This window comes from Danio rerio, chromosome 23 (genome assembly GCF_049306965.1).
Source record: "Danio rerio strain Tuebingen ecotype United States chromosome 23, GRCz12tu, whole genome shotgun sequence".
Taxonomy (NCBI): Eukaryota; Metazoa; Chordata; class Actinopteri; order Cypriniformes; family Danionidae; genus Danio; species Danio rerio.
Window position 1 is genome coordinate 33,000,846 of NC_133198.1, and position 22,834 is coordinate 33,023,679.

Genomic DNA, 22,834 nt, shown 5'->3' on the forward strand with positions numbered 1-22,834 from the left:
GTAAATAGGTGTGTAAGTGCTTAATGAATTGTGTGTTATTTGGGACTCAACTTTAGATTCAATCACTTGAGTTTCACATGCATTTTTTTAATATCTCTGAAGTGTGAAGAAACGTAAAACGTCGTAATCTGAGATTTCATTAAAATGTCTTCATTTGTGTACATTTTGGGTGGCAAAATAATTTAAATACCATTAGTTTAGATAATCTTTAAAAAACATTCAAACTTCAAGTAAAGACAAGCGTTTCTTAAGTTTTTCCCCTTTTATTATTTTACAGCAGAGAGAATATAAAGCATTCAGAAAACATCTTTCATATTTTTAAGGGCAATTCAAAACATTTTGCATGGCTTCAGCAGCTGAATTCTCTTTTTTAACATATCCATCGATTCAGTGACTCTTTAACATGCAGTTACAAAAATAAATTGCTCAAACCAGGGGGAAGGAGGAAAAACAGAGACATTTAGAAAAAAGAAGAAACAAAAAAAAAAAAAAATCAGGGTTTAGTAGGAAAGGAAAGGGCTACATAATTGGGAAAGACACAGAGAAAAGACAGCTAGAGAGGAGAGGAAAGTAGATCTAACACTAGTTTAACATGCAAAGTGTAGAGAGCCCCAAGTGTAGCTTGTAATAAAGACAGGGCCGCTATTTTCTGGGTTTGAAAGGGATGAAAACGTGCAGCTCAATGAAGGGTGTCGTATAAGCACTGTCCTTAAACTACTGCATTCTAATCTCACAATACTGGCATTTGCATAAGAGTAAGTCAGCTACGTGTGTCCAACAGATCGCTGTCCCCATTAGGTCTACACAGGTCTCCACTTCAGGAATTGCTTATTGCTCTGTGTCCATGAGTGGTGGTGGTGGGTGTTTTCTAGGGCCCTGTTCTGCCCTTTTCTAAAGAACGGATGCGCACGGAAAGGCAGTCTCTGTCTCTTGGTGACGTGACAAACAAAAGTGGATGAGGTATCTTCTGTGGGCTGAGCTGCGATACCATTAAAATGAACCCGTATGCAACCAGGTGAGGTTACCGTCTTGCGCTAATAAACTACGGCTGTCCTGTTGAACGTCTACATCTATGGCTATATGATGACGGTGAAAATGAATCAATCTGAGCAGCACTTTTGATTCTTTATTGTGATACAGTATGTCCACGGCAGTGACTATAGGAACCGGAGAAGCTGCGCTGAACTAAAACACATCCATGCGTATTTACACTAGCATTCGTGTAGACCTGCTGCATTCCATCGGGCTCTTATACAACAGCAGCAGTGAGTGCCGCTCTTTCAACAAATGGGGAGCGAAGGTACGCCAACTCAGCTCACATAGTTGATTTAAAAAAAGGCGAACAGCATGACATGTTCAGAATCACAGTAATTTGATCAGGACAGTCTGGCTCATTTCCCAATAAGCAGCAACTAAATCTCAAGTGACCTGCTCTACTTCTTCCCCTTTTCTCCAGTTTGGCACCTGAGTTAAGATACAAAAGTGAACCCGACGGATTCACACCCGAGGTTTCAACTGCACTAGTGCCATGGACACTTTAACGTGGATAGATATGGACACAGTTCTGAGGCGCGTCTTTTCTTATGAGGTACGCAAGTTTGTTTTTACCTGTTTCTGCGGTGGAGGAGTTGTGAAGGAATGGGAATGGAAAGTGAAGTGAAACTCAATTCCAAAACGAAAGAGAAAGCCAAATTCTATTTGGAAAAAAATATATTCATGCTGCCCCTGTAGCCCTACAGAAAAACCACATGAGTGTGAGATCACACGTGAAATGGAAATTTTGGAACATGTGACCTCGCTTTTTCCCCCCACGATAAAATATTACAAAATCAAACATTTCACTTGTGATTTTAACATGTGGTCTCACTGCAGGGGTAAATGTTTTGATTTCTTGTACTGTAAAGTTACGTTTCAAAGCCCTCTCTCTGGTGAAATGTCTGCAACCCATGAAACCAGCTGCTTTACAGAACAATATTTCTTCAACAAGTCTACCTGACTACCAAATCTACAAAAATAAGCATGCTTTGGGTGCTGTTTCAGCCACCCGGTTATCTATGTTACCCATGCAAGCATAATAAGACTCGAGTTGCCACTTCAGTGCATCAGCTGACAACCTAAACTGCTACCGGAATGATGAATGCAAGGCAAGAACCAGCCGGACTGAAATCTGCAGTCCTCGCGGGTTCATCTGGCAGTTCCAATAGAGGACGTGAGTTATGACGAAGCCATAAAATCCTGGTGTGGTAAAATGCAAGGACAAAGAAACAAGTACCAAACGGAAAAGAACCAAACAAAACGCAGACTGTAATTCACTTCTCACTAATGCCAGTCTCTTGCAAAGCTCACATGCAGACTGACACGGCTCGCTGGATTTAGAATACGATCAGGCACTTCCAACACAAGAGAACATTTAGGTGACAATCTATTGACTCAAATACAAAAGAAGCATTTCGACATGAGGGGAAACTGAAATACACACATTTCTAGTGCATCACTTTCAGGAATACTTTCTCCTTTTTCCAGAGCCACGACGACACCTGCTATTAAAAGTACCGCGGCCCCATTAAAACAGATTGATCTTTGGAGGTATGACGCCAATGTTTTAGCACCAAAAGAATAGCATTTACATGCATAACAGGGAGCCTACTGTAATCTTTCTGTGCACGTGGTTATTTCAGCGTCACGTTCAACTCACAGGGTGTTTTTTTTGCACGCCTCGCTGAAGTAGACTTACTTAAAGCTGCTGTAAGGTCCATTACTTCTGCATTCATCACAGGAAAACATTTGTATATCATTTCACTGACAAAAAAATACAAAAGTATTTGGGCTTATGAAGCACGAAACTAACAAATATACAAATAAACCAAACACGATATGTGAAATACACCTTTCTTCTTGACCGGCTGCGTTCAACGGTTATGCAAGTGAGTCACGTTTTACCATGTGATTATCTGTTCAGCAATGAATAACTTCCTTTAAGCAGTAGCATTCACATTACTTGGCACCGTTGGCAAAAAGATTCTTGGTAGCCCCGAAAAACAAAGGAAACAAACAGATGTAAACATAACCTAATGATCATTTTGCCTTTTTCTCCTATCTCATAAATACAGTATTTCATAATCGCAGGAAGGTCATGCTTTAGCAAAATGTTCTTCTCAAGAACATTTAAAGTAAAATAAAATACTCTTATAGTGAAATAGTTTTACAGAGCATAGCCACTAATGCTTTTGAACTCTTTTTTTTTTTTTGTATCTTCGTTTTTGTCATGCACATACAGTAGCTTGACTTTATCCCAGGTATTTACATTATGTACAAACGATACAACCATACTTCTTAGGCATTCAAACAAAACTATACAAATATTCAGGTTTCGCCGCTAATCTGTTTTGATCCCTTTCAATGAGTAAAATAATATATTTCTAAAATACAATCCCGCTTAGATAAATGTGTTACTTTACGTACCGGCAACCCTCTTTATATACAGGAACCGCTCAGTTGTCAAAAATATGGATTTGTCTAACCCCGAGTGTGGAGACCTTTCAAACGGTGTCAAAGATATCAAGGCAATGTATGCAACTTTCCCTTAGAAAACCTCATTATTTAGGCAAATAAAGGCTTTACCGATGACTATTTAACATTGGATTGACAACAGAAAGAATTACAAACGTGCCAATAGTAAAGAACGGGCAGAGGTGATGGCGTTTGGTGTCTCCAGTACATTCATGGAGTTAAAAAACAAAAGTGGCCTAGTTTCAAGCATGCGTAAGACAAGATCTGCCTAGAGCGATGTCTTGCTAACTTGGAATTGTTTCTAGTGGCTGAATATCATCAATTTGAAAATAGTTGTCGTATAGCTGTGTTATCCACACGTCTTGTTAGCAAAATAATTTCAGCATTTGACAGGTCACCCAAGCCTGCTTGTTTACCTTTTACATTCATTTGCAAGCCAGTCTCTCCTTGTGGCTAAGAGAAGACGGACAATCCTTAATGGACAGATTGGAAGTTTCTGATCAATTGCTCTGGCTGTGGAGAAAAGCGTGTACAAAAAACACTTCATCAATTATTCATCTTATCTTTTCTTTTTTTTGATAATTTTAACCACTAAACACATCTTGTCATCTTTTGAAAACACTCGGAACAGGTCCGGCCATGTTTCTGTGTTGACTCCATATATTTTGTCACCATCTTTCTATCTTCATTTATCCTCTTTCAACAAGCCACTGAAGAGCTGGGCTTCCCTTCTTCCATTTTTTTCCCTTTTTCAAATGAAACATTTAAATGCTCATCCAAAAATGACAAAAACAATCCTTTAAAAAGTGCAAAAAATGCCACGAAGCGAATGTTGTTTCTTCTAAAACAACGTCCTTTGAGTTTATTTTGATCCACAGCAATAGGCTCATTCCTTCGTAAAAGAAAAATAGAAGGAATAAAGAGATATGAAAAAATGCAGTTGTTTAGTAGCCGAAGTATCAGTCATACAGTAGTAGTAAGAGTTGCAGTGTTCTTGCTATTTTTGTATTTTTTTTTTCCTCTTGTAAAACGTCTCTGGTTGAAACCGAAAAACTGAAAGGAAGAGTCTGGAGAGTAATGTCACATTGTGAGGGAGCTCTTCTGGACGCTCTCATGTTCCCTGGCCTTTCTCAATTCTCTCACTCTGAAAAACAAGACACACATTAGAGACACGGGTCAAACATCTCGCATCTCAAGACATTTGAGCATTTATTTCACAGAGCAGAGAAGGTCAGAACAAGCCCTGGTTAACGGGACCGTTTCTTTTTTTAGGTGTGGAATGCAAAAGCAGATATTTAGCAAAATGAATAAGGATGGCTGTGCCTTCTTATAATGTGTTGTAGGGAAATAACACAGCTTGGACATTCTTCTAAACATCTACTTTTGTTCTCTACAGAAAAAAAAGTCAGCTTTGGAACAACAGTGTGAGTAGATGAAATCAAATATTATTGGCAGCACTTTGTTATAGTTCTGTTTTGCGTGTAAGTATTATGTGCTTATTAAACTGGGTAATACGAAGGTTCTATCTCTAAACTTAACCTTATGCTTTGTAGTTACCTTGTGTGTGGTGTGGTGTGATGTGGAGAGACCCCTCACATGATTTTAAAATGCTTTGAGTGAGCAGTATATGGCCATACCCAATAAATGTGCTATTAAAACACATTACATTAATTAACTTATATAACCCAGCACATTCGTAGTACAAGTACAGACGCAAAAAATATAAATACAACCAATTTTAGCATGTCTTTGCAAGTTTTCTAAGCTCATTAAGACTGTAAAAATCATGTTATCATTATATTATTACAATGCAAAATCCCTGTTCTCATACTAAAATGTGTTTACAGTAGATGTATTTATTCGGCCGCTTCAAATATAATCAATCGATTGAATAGGCGTTATCAGTGGTTATCAGCTGATAGATATGACCAAGGTAGGGGGCTTCTGAGCCTACTTGTAGGCTCAGAAGGCTTTTATCATTCATCCACATGGTTAATCAGCTATAGATTACATATGGCTGCGACCGGAAGTTAACGAAAACTATTTATATTATTTATTCAATTTCCCATTAATTGTATTTTATCAACATCTACCCCTACCCCAACCCTAAACCCAACCATCACAGTAATGTAAAAACAGATCTGGAGTCTTCTCTATTGGTATAGCTGATTAACCATGTGCATGGATGATAACAGCCTTCTGAGCCTACCAGTAGGTGCAGAAGGCTCCTACTGGGCTATATTTATCATCTGATATCCACTGATAACGGCCATTCAATCGAGTGATAACATTCAAAGCAGGTGATTTATTTCTGATAAGGTAAAGCAGCCACTACTCTAGTTTTCATCGTCAAATCATTCATCAGAGATTATACTTATATGCAGATTTGATAAATCTTGGATACAGATCTGCTGCCTAATGATTTTGTGGAAACCAATAAACATTTTGGAGTTTTTTTTAATGTATAACATGTTCAAAATGTTTTAGGTTTTACATGACTTTTTTTCAGTATAAGATTTTTTTTTAGCTGAAGTTGCGGTCTTTTGTGATTTGTAACATGCTAATAAATTCTTACATTTTCTTATGAAGAAAAAAAAGTGCATTCATCTTGGGTGGATTAAATGAAAAATGTTTAATATTTTGTTGTGCTATCCCTTTTATATTATATACAAAAATATAATAATAAAATATACAGGTACAAGATTTTAAAAACAAATCCTGAACCAATCCCAGAGTTTAAAATGTAGTGTAGTGTTAGGAAAAAGAAACTACAAAGGATTTAAAAAAATTTTTTTTTGTCTTTTTCTTTGCGTTAAACAATTGTATTTGCATAGCTTAAAGGTGATATATTAACCAAACTTCTTCTCGAGTGTGATAGGTTTTGCACACTAATGAAGCATTTTTGCAGAAGTAGATAAAGCTTGTCTAAAATTAAATTGAGCTTTGCAGCGAAATTACCTGTGAGCACAGAATTTGCAGTTGAGAAGTTTTGTGCTTTTAATGTTGTGCAGAGAATTAATAGAAAAAGAGGAGGTATGTATGGGTGCGGCCAATCGAGGACAAGAGAATGATTGACAAGTGATGAATTTCACTAAACTCCACCTGTTAATATCAGCTGCCTATATAAGTCAGGAAATGAAAACTGTGCACACCTCCTGAATGTAACTCTTGCATTGCATTGAGGATATCAGAATTTTTTTTAATCAAATCATTCATTTGTATACAAAAAATTGCTAATGTGTTAAACATTAAAGAAAAACCTCTCCTCTTTTATTGAGCATGAATGGAATTGATTAAATATTCCAACAGTAGTATTATAATTAAATGTAGTAATTGCATAATAAATGTTTTAAATGTAGTGCTATGATAAAATCAATTTTATAATAATATAATGTGTGTAAAAGAAACAGTGTTCTGGGCAGCAGCTTCCTCTCAGATATTCACTGATGATTTGCCCCATTTTCCTCAACAGCCTCACCTTGTAAGTTTCTGAGCTAAGCAGATATATAGGACAAAAAGCTTAAAATAGTCTGCATTTCATTTAATAAAGAATCAGTCTGAAACCATCTCATCTTTAACAAGAAACTAAAGCTGCCTGTAGATGATCCCGTCTACTTGTTCTTGCTCAAACATCTGCATGAATTGTCTGAATGAATACAGGAGTCACATTATTATTCACACTATTATTTTTTTAGGACTATGAATTGCTTTTTGTACACACATAAATATGTTCTCGACAACCAAACATTTAAAAACAGATAGGCAGTCAGTTCCCACTGCAACATATGCAACAAAACAAACTTCAGTTGAATTAGTCAGAACACACAAACCAGAGAGGCAGCCACTTTTCTCTGGGTCACGTATTTCCCAGCATGCCTCATTATCAAAAGAGCAAGACTCATCATCACCATCATCATCATCATCATGCACATCATTTACACCAAACAACCCTCAGTTCTTCCGTCTATTTTATCTTAAGGAAAGCCGAATAATCTAGACAGGAGAAAAAGGTGCTTGTTTAATGTAGCGTCTCAGTGGTTAGTGTAGAGCAAGACACAACCCACATCCGCTGAGGGCCTTGATCTCAGTCATCTGTGCGTCCAGTTGCTAGCTCTCATGCAAGCAGGCATCAAGCAACGGTGATGGAGGAGGGCAAAAAGGGGGATGAAAGGGGTCTTTTGTGTGTGTGAGACGAGCAAGAGGAGGAAAGACAGAAAAAAAGGGAGACATACTGAATCGCTGAGGCTGCACTCACCCGCTTGAATAGTCTATGGTCCATCAAGGGGCTTTGCATTAACAGCAAAACAACACCAGACAGCTATTAGCACACAGCAGATATCATGATGGAAAGAGGGGCGAGGAAAAAAGAGCCGAGGGAAGAGCAACCCTCACTAAACCACTCATCATGATTAGGATTCACACTTGATCAGAGATTTACATAAATGCTGATATCACAAAACAAGTTTTTTCAAGATAAATTAAAAAAATTGCATACCCAATTTGAAAAAGTCACCATTTGCCATGGCATTCAAACCTATTTGATTTTGAATCTTGCATAGATGGTCAAAAGAAATGTGCTAGGATGTTCAAGCCATATTACAGCCATATTAAAAGGGATAGTTTACCCCAAAATGAAAGCTACCTTATTTACTCTGGGGTCACCACAGCAGAATAAACCGCCAACTTATCCAGCATATGTTTCATGCAGTGAATGCCCTTTCAGCTGCAACCCATCACTGGGAAACATCCATACACATTAATTCACACACATACACTAAGGACAATTTAGCCAACCCAATTCACCTATATCGTATGTCTTTGGACTTATGGGAAAACCAGAGCACCCGGAGGAAACCCACGCAAACACGTGAAGAACATGCAAACTCCACACAGAAATGCCAAATGACCCTGCTGAGGCTCGAACCAGGGACCTTTTGTTGTGTGGCGATTGTGCTACCCACTGCGCCACCGTGACGCCCCCTCATTTACTCACTTTGTTTTAGTTTTTAAGAGATTCTTTGGTCTGTTGAACCAAAAGGAAGAATTTTTATGCTAATGCTAATTGCTGGCTATGATGACTTTGATTGTAGAAAAAAAATACTATGGAAGTCAATGGGTGCCAGCAACCATAATTAAACAAATATTTTGTGTTCAACAGAAGAAAGAAACTCTAATAGGTTTGGAACACGTGAAGGATGAGTAATGATGGCTTGAAATATTTTTTTTTGGGGTGAACTATCCCTTTAAGTAATACGCCATTACACTGTTAAAAAATGATTTTCTTACTTAGACTTTTTTTTGCTTTGTTTCTGGTCTAATTATCTAAAAATTCTGAGATCAAAAAGCCTTTTCTAGCCAAGCAAAGCATGTTGTCTTGTTTTAAGAAATGAAATGCCACAATTAGCAGAGTTTTACCTTAAAGAGCCCCTATTATGGGTTTTTGAAAATGAGCTTCTATGCAGTGTGTAACACCGCACACTAAGTGAATAAAAACATCAGGTTTAAATCTGAAAGTGCACCGTGTTTTAAACTATTGATTCTTTAACAAAATAGTCAACTCAGAGTTGAATAAATGAATCGAGTTGGGTTCGGATTTTTTGCTTTAACGCATCGATGTCGATACCGTACATTACCAAATATGTAGTACCGGTTCCAGTAAAATGGGAACGCGCATTTCCCTTCAGACACTAGCATGATGCGAAGATGACGATCATCGACATCACAGACAGATGGAGATTCAGCTGCGGGGAATAAAGGGTTGAAGTTCATTTTCACAACAACACTATTATGTATGGGACTTTGTCAGACTTTGATAGGGACTTTGTCAGTAGCTGTTACAGTTCATATGGACCAGTTTCTTCTACCTCCGGATCATAACATTTAGGTGTAATTATAATTGTTGCCTCATTTTGTGTAGTTTACATAACATGTGTTAAATTGTGTGTTGTAAGTTGTAATCGCCCTGCATGGCTTGTAATCACATATTTATAATAGATCAGTGCTTGTTTTGTATCTCTCAAGTCAAATCTGTATGGGGCTGTTCACATATTGTGTTCAAAACCATGTTGAAATAGTACTGAACTCGGGATCCTCTGCTGTTTGTCTTTGCTATCCTGAACTGTTTCTCACATGTGGGGCGCGGTCAGTTTTCAAAATTGTTCAACTTTTGCCACTGTGTGGATTAATACTGAATGTGTGTCGTTGTTATTACTTGGGGTTGGCTTTAAAAGTAGTGTAATATGCTGGTGTTTAACTGCATTGCTTATTGCATTCCTGCATTGGGCTCTCACATACTCTCTTCTACTTCATAACTGTGGGGACCAATCACAACAGACTGGGTCATCGAACCAATCAGCACAGATTAGATTCGCGCTAAGGAGGGGTTTGGAAACAAATGAATCTCTGAAAGAAGTGTATGGGAGTCGTTAGGATAATTAGATAAATATAAATGGATATTTTAAGACAATGAAAGTGTTTTTTGATCTTGCGTGTGTATCAGACTGTTGTTGGAGACCCCTGAACCAAAATATTACCATTTATAATGCAAAATAGAGGCTCTTTAAAAAAAGCTAAATAATCTGCTAATGGAATACGCATAATAATTGTCTTTTTCCTTTCGGCATACAATCATTTTGCTGACCCTATTGGCAGATTATTTTGCTTGTTTTAAGGAAAAACTTAATTTTGAAACTTAATGTCTTAAAAAAAGAAAATATGTTTTGCTTGTCTAGAAAAAGCTTCTTGATTTAAGAATGTTTAGATATTCAGACTACAAACAAGACAAAAAAAATCTAAGTGAAAAAAGCATTTTTTGCAGTGTATGAACTACTTTTTGCAAGCCTGTTTTCTGTTACAACTTCATCCATATATCCTCCAAAAAATAGAAAAGAGTGTCACATTTGCATTAATATCAGCAGTGTTTGATAAATGATATGTCCAGTAGGGGGCGATGTGGCAGTGGGAGAATACCTGTGGCGGCAGCGGCGGAGAAACCTCATGATCTTGCGGGCGGCCTGATCCTGCCTCTTGGTGAGAAGACTGCTTCTGAAACACAAACATCACTTTAAAACGTTTCATTCTGCATATTACATCTTGTACATGAATAAAATATTCTAAAGGGCAAAGCTCAGAACAGTATGGCTCTTGGGCGAGATTTATGAGAGCTGTTGGCTGACTGTGGAGCACTAAACGCCGTTGCAGTAAGGTTTGGATTGAGGAAGAGATATTTGGATGTTACCTGAGTTTGTGCTGGACCAGTGCCGCGGTGGCGGATCTGCGGTGAGGCCTGAGCCGGCCGAACTCTTTGTAGCTGCGGTAGCACTGCTGGATCAGTACGGCCGCCCGCCGGCTCTGCTGAAACTTTTTCTGCTCGTGGTAGCTGCGGAACTTACTCTGGATAAGGATGGCGGCCTGCGTCATCTTCTTATAAAGTGCATACTGATAAATAAACACATGGCGAAAATTAATGACAGAAACGTAAATGCTCCCTATGTGACTGAGATTGGTTCATTCATTTTCTTTTAAGCTAGTCCCTATACTGAGATTGGTTTATAAACATAAGCGGACAATTGAGCCAAAAATAAATATTCGGTAATTTACGTTGTTCCAATGAGACAGGGGTGCCCAAACTCAGTCCTGGAGGTCCAGTGTCCAAAAAAAGTTTAGCTCCAACCCAAATTAGATATACATACACCGGCCACTTTATTAGGTACACATGTCCAACTGCTCGTCAATGCAAATTTCTTAATAGACAATGACATGTCAGCAACTCAATGCATTTAGGCATGTAGACATGGTCAAGACAATCTGCTGCAGTTCAAACTGAGCATCAGAACAGGGAAGAAAGGTGAACATTTGTTATAATCAAGGTATGCAGAAGAGCATTTTAGAGTGCACAACATGTCAAACCTTGAGGCGGATATAATTCGCACAGGTTCACCAAAATTGGACAATGGAAGTTTGGAAAAACATTGCCTGGTTGGAAGAGTCTTGATTTCTACTGCGACATTTGGATGGTAGGGTCAGAATTGGGTGTCAACAGCATGAAAGCATGGATCCATCCTGCCTTGTATCAACGGTTGAGGCTGGTAGTGGTGGTGTAATGATGTGCGATAAAGCGTGAATCATCTCAGACTGGTTTCTTGAACTTGACAATGAGTTCACGGTACTCAAATGGCCTCCACAGTCACCAGATTTCAATCCAATACAGCACCTTTGGGATGTGGTGGCATGGGAGATTCGCATGCTGCGTGATGCTATCATGTCAATATGGACCAAAACCCCTGGGGAATGTTTTCAGTACCTTATTGAATCTATGCCACAAAGGATTAAAGCAGTTCTGACGGTAAAAAGGGGTCCAACCCGGTTCTGGTAAGGTGTACCTAATAAAGTGTGTGTACATGAACCAGCTAATTAAGCTCTTACTATTTATACTAGAAGCTTCAAGGTTGGAGTTGAGTCAAGTTGAAGCTAAACTCTGCAGGACACCAGCGCCCTAGGAGTGTATTTCGGCAACCCTAAATATTTAGAATTTCACTGACTTGCACTGTAGCTTTATCTATATAATTCCAAATATAATAAGTCAATGAGAACTGAAAGTATGTTACCAGCATCCTTTCAAATATATATTTTGCTTGTTTGGTGAATTCAGTTAAATAAATAAATAAATAAGTGTTTGAGATGACAGGAGGGGAGTAAATATTTAAAGGTTTTGGGTGTACACTTTCTCACAAGTTATTTTGTTTTTTATTATTATTTACTTGGCCAAATTGCCAAGACTGACAAAGTTACAAGAATGAGCAGGGTTTTAGTGTTTGCAGTTCACTTATTTTAGTGTATTTTCCACAAAGAATTCTGTTGTGGCTTTTGGCTTATTTCGGCAAATACTGCATACAGTATTGAGCTTCTGTTGTGCCTTCAATACCTTTATGTTCCCCCGAGACACCTTTTCCAAAATATAAAACCAGATATACGTATAAGATGACTTGCTGTTTCCGAAATTAAATAATCGACTTTTATATTGTTACTCTACTGAGGCCATTGCAGATGACTAAATAATGATCTAGAAAATATTGACTTTGCATTAAGTTCTACCCACTATGAAATGTTAGACGCATAAAACCTAAGGAGAAACTTTCCATTCATTTATATATATTGCTTTTCTGAATGAATATCGTTCCAGCTCATATTTAAAGTAAACCTAAACACTCAAAAAACCTCAATAACTCATTTTCCCTCATTTTTTGTAGAGCCATAGCAGCCCAATAGGGTTGTCATGCTTATTTTAAAAGCCCCTGATCATTATGCGATGTCCCTTGCTACTAATTTCACACTAACAGATATTTGACTGAATAGGATGTGCGTATTTGGTCTGCTGTCATATTTGTTGGCTCTGAGCTCCGAAAGACACCCTAATTTGTGTTATTTTCCCTTATCAGGATAGAGAGAGAGATAGGGTCTGAGCACAGTATCTAGCCCGGCTCCAGAGCACTTCCCCCTCCGATTTAAGTAGGAATCGGGTGTAATAGTGTGGAGTTGGGGTGGTGGAGGGATGCTGCAGTCAAGAGTAAACAGAGGTTATGACATGTTTGACTGTTTATAGGGGTTTGGCCTTAGGCTGATTGAATAATAGAATGATTGTTAGTGATGGATTAGCCTCCTCAAAACTGACCGTGCTTCTTCAGTGTGAATCTCATTGTGTATAAAAGGCCATTTGTAATAAATACATTTTAAAATTCATCCAGAAAGAAGAAAATGCTTTAAATAATGCAATAAATCTCTTACCTTCAAGGCTATCCATGTTAGCTTGCAAAGGGAAAAGAATACACTTTTCACGAATGCGAAACAGTGACATTGCAGCTCTGACAAATCTTAAAAAACAATTGCCACCACAGCAGGCCTCAAGTCTGGCTGATGCTTAACATATTAACCCGGTATCCAGCAAAGGTTGGAAAAGTCAAGTCGGAGCATCTTAAAGGATTACCTGCTTGTACTTCCTGTAACAGCGCTGAATGACAGCGGTGGCTACTTCCTGTTGCTCGCGCAGTGGCCGTCCCTGCAGGGAGAGAGGAAAGAGGGTTAGTCTGAAGAGAGGGCAACACTCGGGAAACGCCCATTAGGCTGTTCACTTACAGGAGAACAAAAGACATGGAGAAAAGACACCCTTCTCTCTTAGCTACAGCTGGTGCTGAGAGAGCAGATGCCTCAGAGCACAAGCCGCCAGTTTGGCCAGCTGGCGAATCTTCGTGGAAACTCATTACAGGCAGCCACAGGAGGCAGCAATCGCTACTTATAAGCCAGGCCATGCGCTGGTTAAGCCACCTTACCCATGCTGAAGCTGTGGGGACTGACTACTCTGTGGTTGTGTGTTTATGGAATCAGACAAAGCAGGAAAGAGACCCATGTTTGTTCCTACCGATACCCGTGAATAGCCGTTTACATCCTGTCTCTATTCACACATCAACAGTAGTGCATGGCACCCGATCCCTTGACCTGTACCTTGTACTTGCGGAAAGCAGTCTGCACCAGCCGTGCGGCTTCGTAGAGCTCCCTCTGCTCGGGGTCGGACAGTGTGAGCTGGGCAAGCTCTCGCTCCACTTTGCTGTTGGAGGCTCTAAGAAACTCACTCCACTCGGCCGGAGCAGGCAAAGTCGGCTTCTCAAACGGGCCTTCACGCATGGGCGAGTTACCCGGGCTCAGGCTAGGGTTGGAGGGAGGGGTCAGGGGTTCACTGTAAATGGGGCTGTTTAACAAAACACACACATATGCATATATGAAGTTAATTAAGGCATGTTTTGTTTTCCTCTTAAAAGGGTCATGAACTGCCTCAAGGTTTGAAGTCCAACTTTTTGAATAGGCTTAGCAGAATGTAGACTTTGAAGTAAATGCTTACTGGCATGATGGGCACATTTAAATATTTTGTAAAAGTCTCCTAGAGTTAAAGAATTGAGTTTTACCGTTTTTGCATCTATTTAGCTAATTGAGCACTGTCAGCTTAGCTTAACATATATCACCAAATCGGAATAGACCATTAGTATCTCACTCAAAGTATAAAAGTGTATCTTTTAGAGTAGAGTATTTTTTTTACCTTTTAGAGTAGGTCCCTATAGACAAGTTCTGAAGCACTACTGTTCACATCATTCTACATCAGTGGTCCTCAACCACCGGGCCGCAGACCGGTACCAGTCCATGGATCAATTGGTACCGCGCTGCACAAGAAATCATTAATTATTTTCTTTTTTTAATTTTGAGTCTGAACAATCTTTTGTTTTGAAAAATATTTTATTTTGAAAATGACAGTATTCTCTCGGTTGCATCTTGGTCACTTCAACACCCAAATTTAACCCACAAGCAGCAAAATGAGTATGAAACAGAAGTTTCTGTACAGTTTCTTTGGTAGGAAGAAAAGGCCCAGTGAAGGACCTGCAAACTGCCAAGGAAAGGACCCGCAATGCATTTGTCAACAAATCCATCATGTCTGTGCAAGATCAAATGCTGGAGACTGCAAATGACGGCGGCCGTTTAGGGGCCGTTTGTATATTGCGTGCGTCTTTTCTAGAGTTTGCGCCGTCCAGAGGCACCCAGTTGAATAATTGACATGAGCGGACCACAAGTCATGTGACAAGAACTGACCAATCAGCTTCATACATTGTATGGAATAACACATTTTGGTAGACTTATTATTAGAGACCGGATCACTGCAGCACTTTTTCTCCATAAATAAATTGTATCAGATAATCAGAGTGGCAGCATAGTTTTATCAGCTTGTAATCCTCTGATGGTTGATGGTCGCCTGGCAAACCTAAGTACCCCCCTAGTCCACGGTAAAATTTTCAAGTGTTGACCGGTCTGTGGTGATAAAAAGGTTGGGGACCACTGTTCTACATCATTCATTCAGACTGACACTGCTGTGCTTTATCTTAAAAACACCTAAATAAAAAGTATATACAGAGTAAACATTCTGCAACAATGGACAAAGAAATAGTAAAAAGGTTCTTGGCCGATTGACTTTAATATAAGCTGTTTTTAAACTATTAAGAAAGTTTTGAGGTCTAAAACTTAAAATCTATGAGCTATTAAATATCAGAAGGTTAAGGGAATTCACATTTTTTCAGTTCATGACCCCTTTAAATTATTTGTCAGCACATAAATCAGAGTGTGGGTGGGAAATGAACATTTGGCACCTCTATGGCTGGTAGTCAAATAAGTTAATTTCTCACCCTGGTCACACTATGGGTTATAAGAGATGTCCACTAACCTCAAGTGAATGATGCTGGGTAGGTGTTCCACGTCTCCCAGGTAACTGGCCAGCCAGCTCATGGTGTTGGTGAGGCCACTGTTGTCCAGAGGAACAGACTCTACAGCTGGAAAATGTTCCCGCTTGATCCGCTCTGGAGTCGCCTCAATAATGTGCTCTGCCAGGCTCATCATATTGGCCTGCAAGATGTAAGGTAAAACACATGCATTCAAAGATGTACAACAAAAGACTCTCTAGACTGTCAAATGCACATACACTTGCTAGCCCGGCAGATCAATTGAGCGGTGTTGTGTTTACTTTGGAGGAACACTATGCTACAGCTCCTCTATTCCCATATAGTGACAGAGATGAATAGGGCTAGACTAACTCCTGGCGACGGGAGCAAATCAATGGCAGAAGTGTATTATGTGGTGGCGAAGGTCTGGGCAGAGAATGAGGCCAGGACTGTGGCTCTCTAGTGCTGATTTCACATGTCAGCAGGACAGATGGTGCCCTATATCTCCCTCTGACTCTCTGTACCTGTAGCCATGCTTGCTTGCCGGGTCAATTTGCTGAAAAAATGCATCAGTACAGGTGTGAATGATGGTGGTTGACAGTTAAGACCCTGGTATACTTGCAGCAATGTTCATTTTTCATTTGGGGTAAAAAAGAGAAGTTTGAAATACCTCTGGAGTTGTATACTGTAATCAAATATTCCGATGACACCCATGCCACTAGACATGGCAATAAGTCAATGCGTAAATGTGAACTCTTATCACGTACAACAAAAATGACAGTAGTGAGGAATCATGTAAGAACACAAGCTCTGCTAAAAAGCTCTAACACACTGGAGTCAAACTCAGTTCCTGGAGGGCCACAGCTTTGGACAGTTTAGTTCCAACCCTAAACAAACACCTGATCAAACTAATTGAGTCTTGTTTGATACCTAGGCTGCATTTGAAATCACTTACTACTTAGGTACTGCATTTGAATTTGAATGTACTACTTGACTGTTAGAAAAGTGTGTTCTAGACAGTATGAATGTGAGTTGCATGAATGGAACTCTGACATACTACAACCCTGACATGATCATCTGAACTACCCACTTCAAAATTTTGCCGGAGGTAGTAGGTCCATCCGGGTACTTCTCGCATAATATTTTTCAAACTCTATGAAATCAAATATAGTACTTGGCTCGCATACTGTTTTTAGTGTACTATATAGCATGGAAGGATGTGATTGTGGACACAGTCCTACAGATAGCAGTGTTGAAGCAGGGGTGGAATTAACATCTGCAAGGCTGCGGCCCTCCAGGAATTGAATTTGACACCCCTGCTCCAACATAAGAGAAAGCCCAGTAACTAAACAGTCACTGTTTGTAGAGGATGCAGAAATCAACAAGAAGTGTTCTTGTATTGTACCTGTTATACAACTGTTTGTGACGTCTCTAATAAAACAGCATTTTTAATGGTGTAAACTAAAAAACAAATGATTAAAGAGATTCACCCAAACATTTGTTATCATTTACTCACCCTTTACTTGTTACAAATAGTGATGGGAAGTTTGTATCATACTGACTAGGACCTTTGAGTCTCGTTTATTGAGATGAACTAATCTTTTTTCGAGTCATTTCGTTCAATTTGCCAAAATATGATTAAGATGTTATGAGTTGCTTCCAAACTCATGTACAACTAGCCCGAATGTTGGTCACACTGCAAACAAGTCATAACTATAATGCCAAAGCACACAGTCTGAGCTGAAAGGAGTCATGATTAGTTCACCTTTCGAATCATCTGTTTTTTGAGTCGTTCGTTCATCACATTTTCCGGCTCTAAATGCATTTGATTGGCCAAACCAAGGACTCGAGAATTAATGTATCAAATCTTTTTCTGGCTCTGACTACATATGATAGGCATTTGTATATCACGTGATAAAAGAATGACTTAAACCAGAGGACTTAAGAATGAACAAATCAAATCTTTTTCCGGCTCTGACTGCATATGACTGGCTTCTGTCTATCATATGATGAAAGAACGATTCAAACCAGAGGATTCGAGAAATGAATGGATCAAATCTTTTTACTGCTTTAAATGCATATGATTGGCTTCTGTCTTTCACATGATGAAAGAATGACTCAAACCAGAGGACTCAAAAATGAACGAATCAAATCTTTTTCCGGCTCTGACTGCATATGATTGGCTTCTGTCTTTCACCTGATGAACAAGCGACTCAAACCTGACTATTTATTCCCAAAAACTATCATTTATTTTCCCAGTGATGTAATTTACTCAGCATATTGTCATTAATAACAAAACCAACCTCTTTTCTCTTTAGCTTTAGCTAGAAGTTATGCTAATTCTAGCTAGTTCTCTCACCTGCAGGTCTTCCATGTGCGAGAGGCAGTCCTGGTTCTCTTGATCCTCCTTGTAAGAAAGCATCTCAGTGTTTACCATCTCCCTCTCCACAATTCCCAGCATGCTGAGGGACTCGCCACGCTGTCTCAACCGGTTGGCCAACTTCTCCTTCCCCATGTTGCTAATGCTGCTCTTCCTGAGCCCCTCTCTGGTGCTCCATTTATGTCCACCACGGAAAGAGGACATCTTAATTTGTGGGATGCTCCCTGTGCCCAAACCCTCCTCAGAGACACTCTTATCCGGGCTGGATGGGGTGGTCTTAGGGCTGGTTGACAGTTTATGTGTCTGTTGCTCCATGTTCAAGGGAACTGACATGGGCTTATCCAGCTGTGCTTGAACCAGCTCAGGGTTGGGCTTGTGTTTCTTGGCGAGGGGGAGATCCCTCTGGCATTCGTTGCTGTAGTAGCTGGAGGGCTCTGATCTGGGCCTTCTCAAATCTAGATACAAAACAGAAGCAAAGAGTGAGCTGCACTCAGAAGAGAGGATGGAGGTGATGTTTTATTGCATTTGCTTGGTCTCTGAGGTGCTATTAGTGATAATTTTAAACAAAATAAGACAGCTGGAATTGGATTGTGCAGCAGAAGACTGAAGCAAATGCAATGAGGTATTACATTCGGTAAGCATATCTGCTGTAATCCCTTCAGTAAGGCAACACTAGTTCATCTGTTTTCAAAATAGTGCTGATTTTCAAGTCATGAGCTCAAAGTTGCAGATTTTTCAATAAGCAGTCAACTAAACTCCCCTAAAACAGCCCTTATTTTTCCCATATGCAGCCTTTTAAACTCTGATTTGTTGGAATCAATTGTGTTTGTTCAGATAGTAAGTAAATAAAACAATTACAAAATGTGTTATGTACAGTCCTCAGCGTATATGAGTACAGCCTATTTTAAAAATGAACATTTTTATCCATTTCTCAGTGAATATAGATAATATATAATAGTGCATTTGATCAAAACAGATTTATTAAACAGATATATTTATTAAATTAATATTCTAATCACATAAAATCTTTAGAAATGGAAAAATAACACATTTAAATTCATGCAAAATATTGCCAAAAATACAAGCTACAACATTTCTACAAAATTGTATATATTTTTTGTTTCTCTTGATTTTTGCTATTTGTAAAAATGTTATTTAATATTTTTCTATAACATATACATTTGGGCTACACATTTTTAAACCAATATTGTAAGTTATTTTATTAGATAAGCTCCAGATTTGGCTTCAGTACTTACTAATCTAATGTATATGCACAAATATAATATTTTAAAGCATCCTATAGAAAATAATTTAAATGAGAGATTTTTGAGGGGTGTATTTATATATGCTGTTAACACTTCAAATTTTGCAAGTTAAATTTGTAAATTGTAAACACACCACATGAAAACATTAATTTATCATAAGTGAATTTATTGCAAAATTGTCTTTATACTTTCTTCAAAATTGTCTTTATCAGTAGTGTAAAGTAACACATTACAAAAACTCAAACTGCTGTAATTGAGTAGTTTTCTCAGAAATTGTAACTTATCAAGTAGATTTATAAATGTGTACTTTTACCTTCTCTTGAGTACATTTTAGTGCAGTATTGTTACTTTTACTCTACTATTTTCCTTCAACCTGCAGTCACTACTTTATTTTTTTCTTGTCTATGGAAATTGTAAAAATCAGTCCTGTAATTCCCGTCCAATCAAATCGCACATAGAAGGTAAATCGCATCATAATAAACTACCTCAAAACATGGACGTTTTATAATTGCAGCAAACTGTTTGGAACCATTAAAAATGTCCAATAAGCTGTCCACAATCTTTACACACTTTGACTTAGAGACTGTTTAGATGCATGTCACTGATGAAAAAATGACGGATATTTACTGTATGATGAGCGAAATTGCCTTAAACACCCAGCAGCCACAGGATGTCAACACAATATCAGATTAACGTTGTACACCAATGTTGTGAGAATGTTGATTTTGTTTGGATATGAAAATTGGGTGACATCAGAACTTAACGTTAGGCCGACGTCAATGTCTAACGTCCAACCTAAAATCAACCAAATATCAACGTCTAATGATTTAACAGTTTGATGTTGAGTAGATGTTACCAATATGATCTCTATCAGAGGTTGGATTTTGGTTGCCATTCCTGACGAATAAATATCAGTGTTTGACGTCAATATGAAATTGGTTTAAGATGTTGTCTCAACGTTGGATTTTGGTCACTTTCCAACACAAACTAAAATCAACGTCATTTAACGTCATTATTGGACATCAAAATAACACTGTCCTTAGACGCTGGCTAGACATTGAAATTTGGTCACCTGATGCCTTGACCTAAATCTAACCTAATCATAAAATCTTATGAAGTTCTGTGCCTGCTGGACAATAACTAAATGCACTACCGAATGTTACGTTTACACACATCCACAAATTACATGTAAACGCATCAGCTTTTTACAGCATGAGTACTTTTGAAAGGTCTACTTTTTATTCATACTTTGAGTGATATTTACAACAGATTCTATTACTCTACTTGCACAAAATTTTTAGGCAAGTACAAGTACTTTAACTTAAGTAGGATTTTTCAGTACTCTTTCCACCACTGGCCTTTACACACTGTAAAAATATTTAATGACAAATAGTCAAGACAACAAATATTTTCATTATTTATTTTATTTATTTAGTTAAAACTCATTTGAATAAGTAAATCAGATTGTAACTAATTCGTTTAAGTTATACAAAGTTTAACTTAATCGTTTTAGTCAGTTTGATTGATGTAAGTTGACATGACTGGAAAAGGTTAATTGATTCAACTAAAATATTTAGGTCAGCAGGTACACTTTACACAAATATCGTTGTCTCAACTTTATGTATTGTTTAAAAGTGTTTTAAAGCTTCACAAATATCACAAAATTTTGTGCAAATCTTTTAAAAAATGCAGAGAACACATTTAAAAATGCAACAATATTTCACAACATTACTGTTTATATGGTATATAAATGCCACCTTTGTGATATTTTTGTTAATAGTTCACAAAAAAATATATATAAACATCATGACAGCATATGTTTTTAATTCATTGTTACTTATTAAACTAAGTTAATCTTGTTCTAACTTAATTTTATAAGTTAAGCAAGCTGTTTTAGGTCAGTTTAACATAATATAAGTTCAATGGACTCATACAGTTAATTTGATTCAGCTTAAAAAAACGAAGGCAACCAGGATTTGACAGTGTATGAACTATAGCATGTGTAACCAATTTAGGGCTCTCACCGGGGTTCTGGTTGCTGCAAGAGTTTGTAGTAGTGGTGGCAGTGCCAGTGTTCTGCCCGCTGGGCGCCACCATACTGTCGCTGGCCCAGCTGACCATCCAGCTGTTGGAGGTGGGGATGTCAGGGTTGGGAGAGAAAGACATGCTGGAGGCGGGGGGTAAAGAGGACGGGGTCTGCTGCTGCTGTTCCTCCCTCTGGAGCTGTTCCAAACACTCCGCCAGCTTGGTGTGGCCACGGGAGCGAGCGATAGAGAGGGGCAGACGTCCAAGAGAATCTGGGATGGCCAGTGCTCTCCGGTCCCACTTGTATAAGACCACTGCTGCCTCCAGGTGACCCAATGCACAAGCCCACATCTGCAATAAAGAGAACGTGAAAAAGGGGTGTGAGAGAAGTACAGAAGGTACGCTTTAAACACAATCTGCTGGAGAAAAATACCAATGGAGTGCAAGAGAAGTGATCCACGTTGAGAGGGTCCACCTCCAGTTCCAGATCAATGCTGTCTGCATGCTTCGTGCTAGATGAGACAACACATACCATTTCTCATAATTAGCAATAATAGAGGTAATACTGTATTTACACTTAGATACAGATATTCTGAACTCACCGCCATTTGATGAGAGTCTGAATGAGGGTGGCATAGCCTTGGCCTGCGGCAAGGTGTAGCAAGGTCATGCCCCGGAAGGTCTTGGAGTGAATCAGGTGTTTGGATTTGGCCCAGCAGGCCCGGTTCATCATCTTCTCACAAACGACCACCACACGACTCTCAAAAGAGCTTCCTGCCTGTCCCGAAATACACTGCAGAAGCAAATAGATGGTTTAATGTTTTCAAATGCTCTTTCCTTTCTTTCCTAAAATATAGTGTGCAGTTTTTACACAAATTGATTCAATGAATTGGTTTTACGCGCTCACAAAACAAAGTCAAAAAATAAGTACTTACAAATGTTACGTTTCTCCACAGTCCAAGTGAACAAACAAATGAACACTTTCATGATAATCTAAGCCACTGACCTGTCTTATTTTACAATTGAATTATGTTTATGTTTATTTTAAAAAAAGGTGATGAGAATTGACTGCCTATATATTGCTTTACATATTTTGACAGCAACACACTAGTGATGCGCGGATGGCAGTTATATCAGCTAGTGCTGCGGATACTTTGCGGGTCGGGTAATAAAAAAAAACACTGATTAATTGCGGGTGGGTTGCGGGTGGATGTAGCAGGACATGGCAGTGGACCAGCGAAAAAGCAGATAGTGGACTTTGCAGAATGGAAAGATGAGACGCCCAAAATAATAGATGAAGTGCAAGAGTACTGTTCAAACTTTCCGTTAGAGGAGTCATCAGGAGAAAATCTGCTATCGTTCTGGGAGAAACAAGATTTCTTATATCCACGACTGCAGCGCCT

At 38.7% G+C, this 22,834-nt stretch overlaps 1 protein-coding gene and 1 long non-coding RNA gene across 45 annotated transcripts in view; one reads left to right on the forward strand and one right to left on the reverse strand.

The window, feature by feature from the left end:
• Nucleotides 1–19,963, forward strand: part of LOC141380514 (uncharacterized) — a 21,585-nt gene extending 1,622 nt beyond the window's left edge. Inside the window, exons 2-3 of the long non-coding RNA XR_012398591.1 lie at nucleotides 10,451–10,539; nucleotides 18,127–19,963. This is a non-coding gene — a long non-coding RNA (uncharacterized lncRNA). The remainder of the gene's footprint in view (nucleotides 1–10,450; nucleotides 10,540–18,126) is intronic.
• The window catches only part of camta1a (calmodulin binding transcription activator 1a), a 639,110-nt gene continuing 616,519 nt past the window's right edge, over nucleotides 244–22,834 (reverse strand). For 16 of the 44 annotated variants that reach the window (XM_073939169.1, XM_073939145.1, XM_073939170.1 and 13 more), the window contains 10 exons: nucleotides 22,034–22,224; nucleotides 21,865–21,943; nucleotides 21,431–21,782; nucleotides 18,121–18,596; nucleotides 15,767–15,945; nucleotides 14,008–14,251; nucleotides 13,493–13,564; nucleotides 10,748–10,947; nucleotides 10,480–10,554; nucleotides 244–4,654 (listed from right to left, as the gene is read on the reverse strand). In XM_073939169.1, the coding sequence (XP_073795270.1) occupies nucleotides 4,591–4,654; nucleotides 10,480–10,554; nucleotides 10,748–10,947; nucleotides 13,493–13,564; nucleotides 14,008–14,251; nucleotides 15,767–15,945; nucleotides 18,121–18,596; nucleotides 21,431–21,782; nucleotides 21,865–21,943; nucleotides 22,034–22,224 (1,932 nt within the window). In that variant the 3' untranslated portion in view covers nucleotides 244–4,590. Of the gene's footprint in view, nucleotides 4,655–7,742; nucleotides 7,797–10,479; nucleotides 10,555–10,747; nucleotides 10,948–13,293; nucleotides 13,315–13,492; nucleotides 13,565–14,007; nucleotides 14,252–15,766; nucleotides 15,946–18,120; nucleotides 18,597–21,430; nucleotides 21,783–21,864; nucleotides 21,944–22,033; nucleotides 22,225–22,834 lie in introns of all 44 variants that reach the window. The other 28 variants (XM_073939163.1, XM_073939148.1, XM_021470004.3 and 25 more) reach the window with 10 other exon arrangements.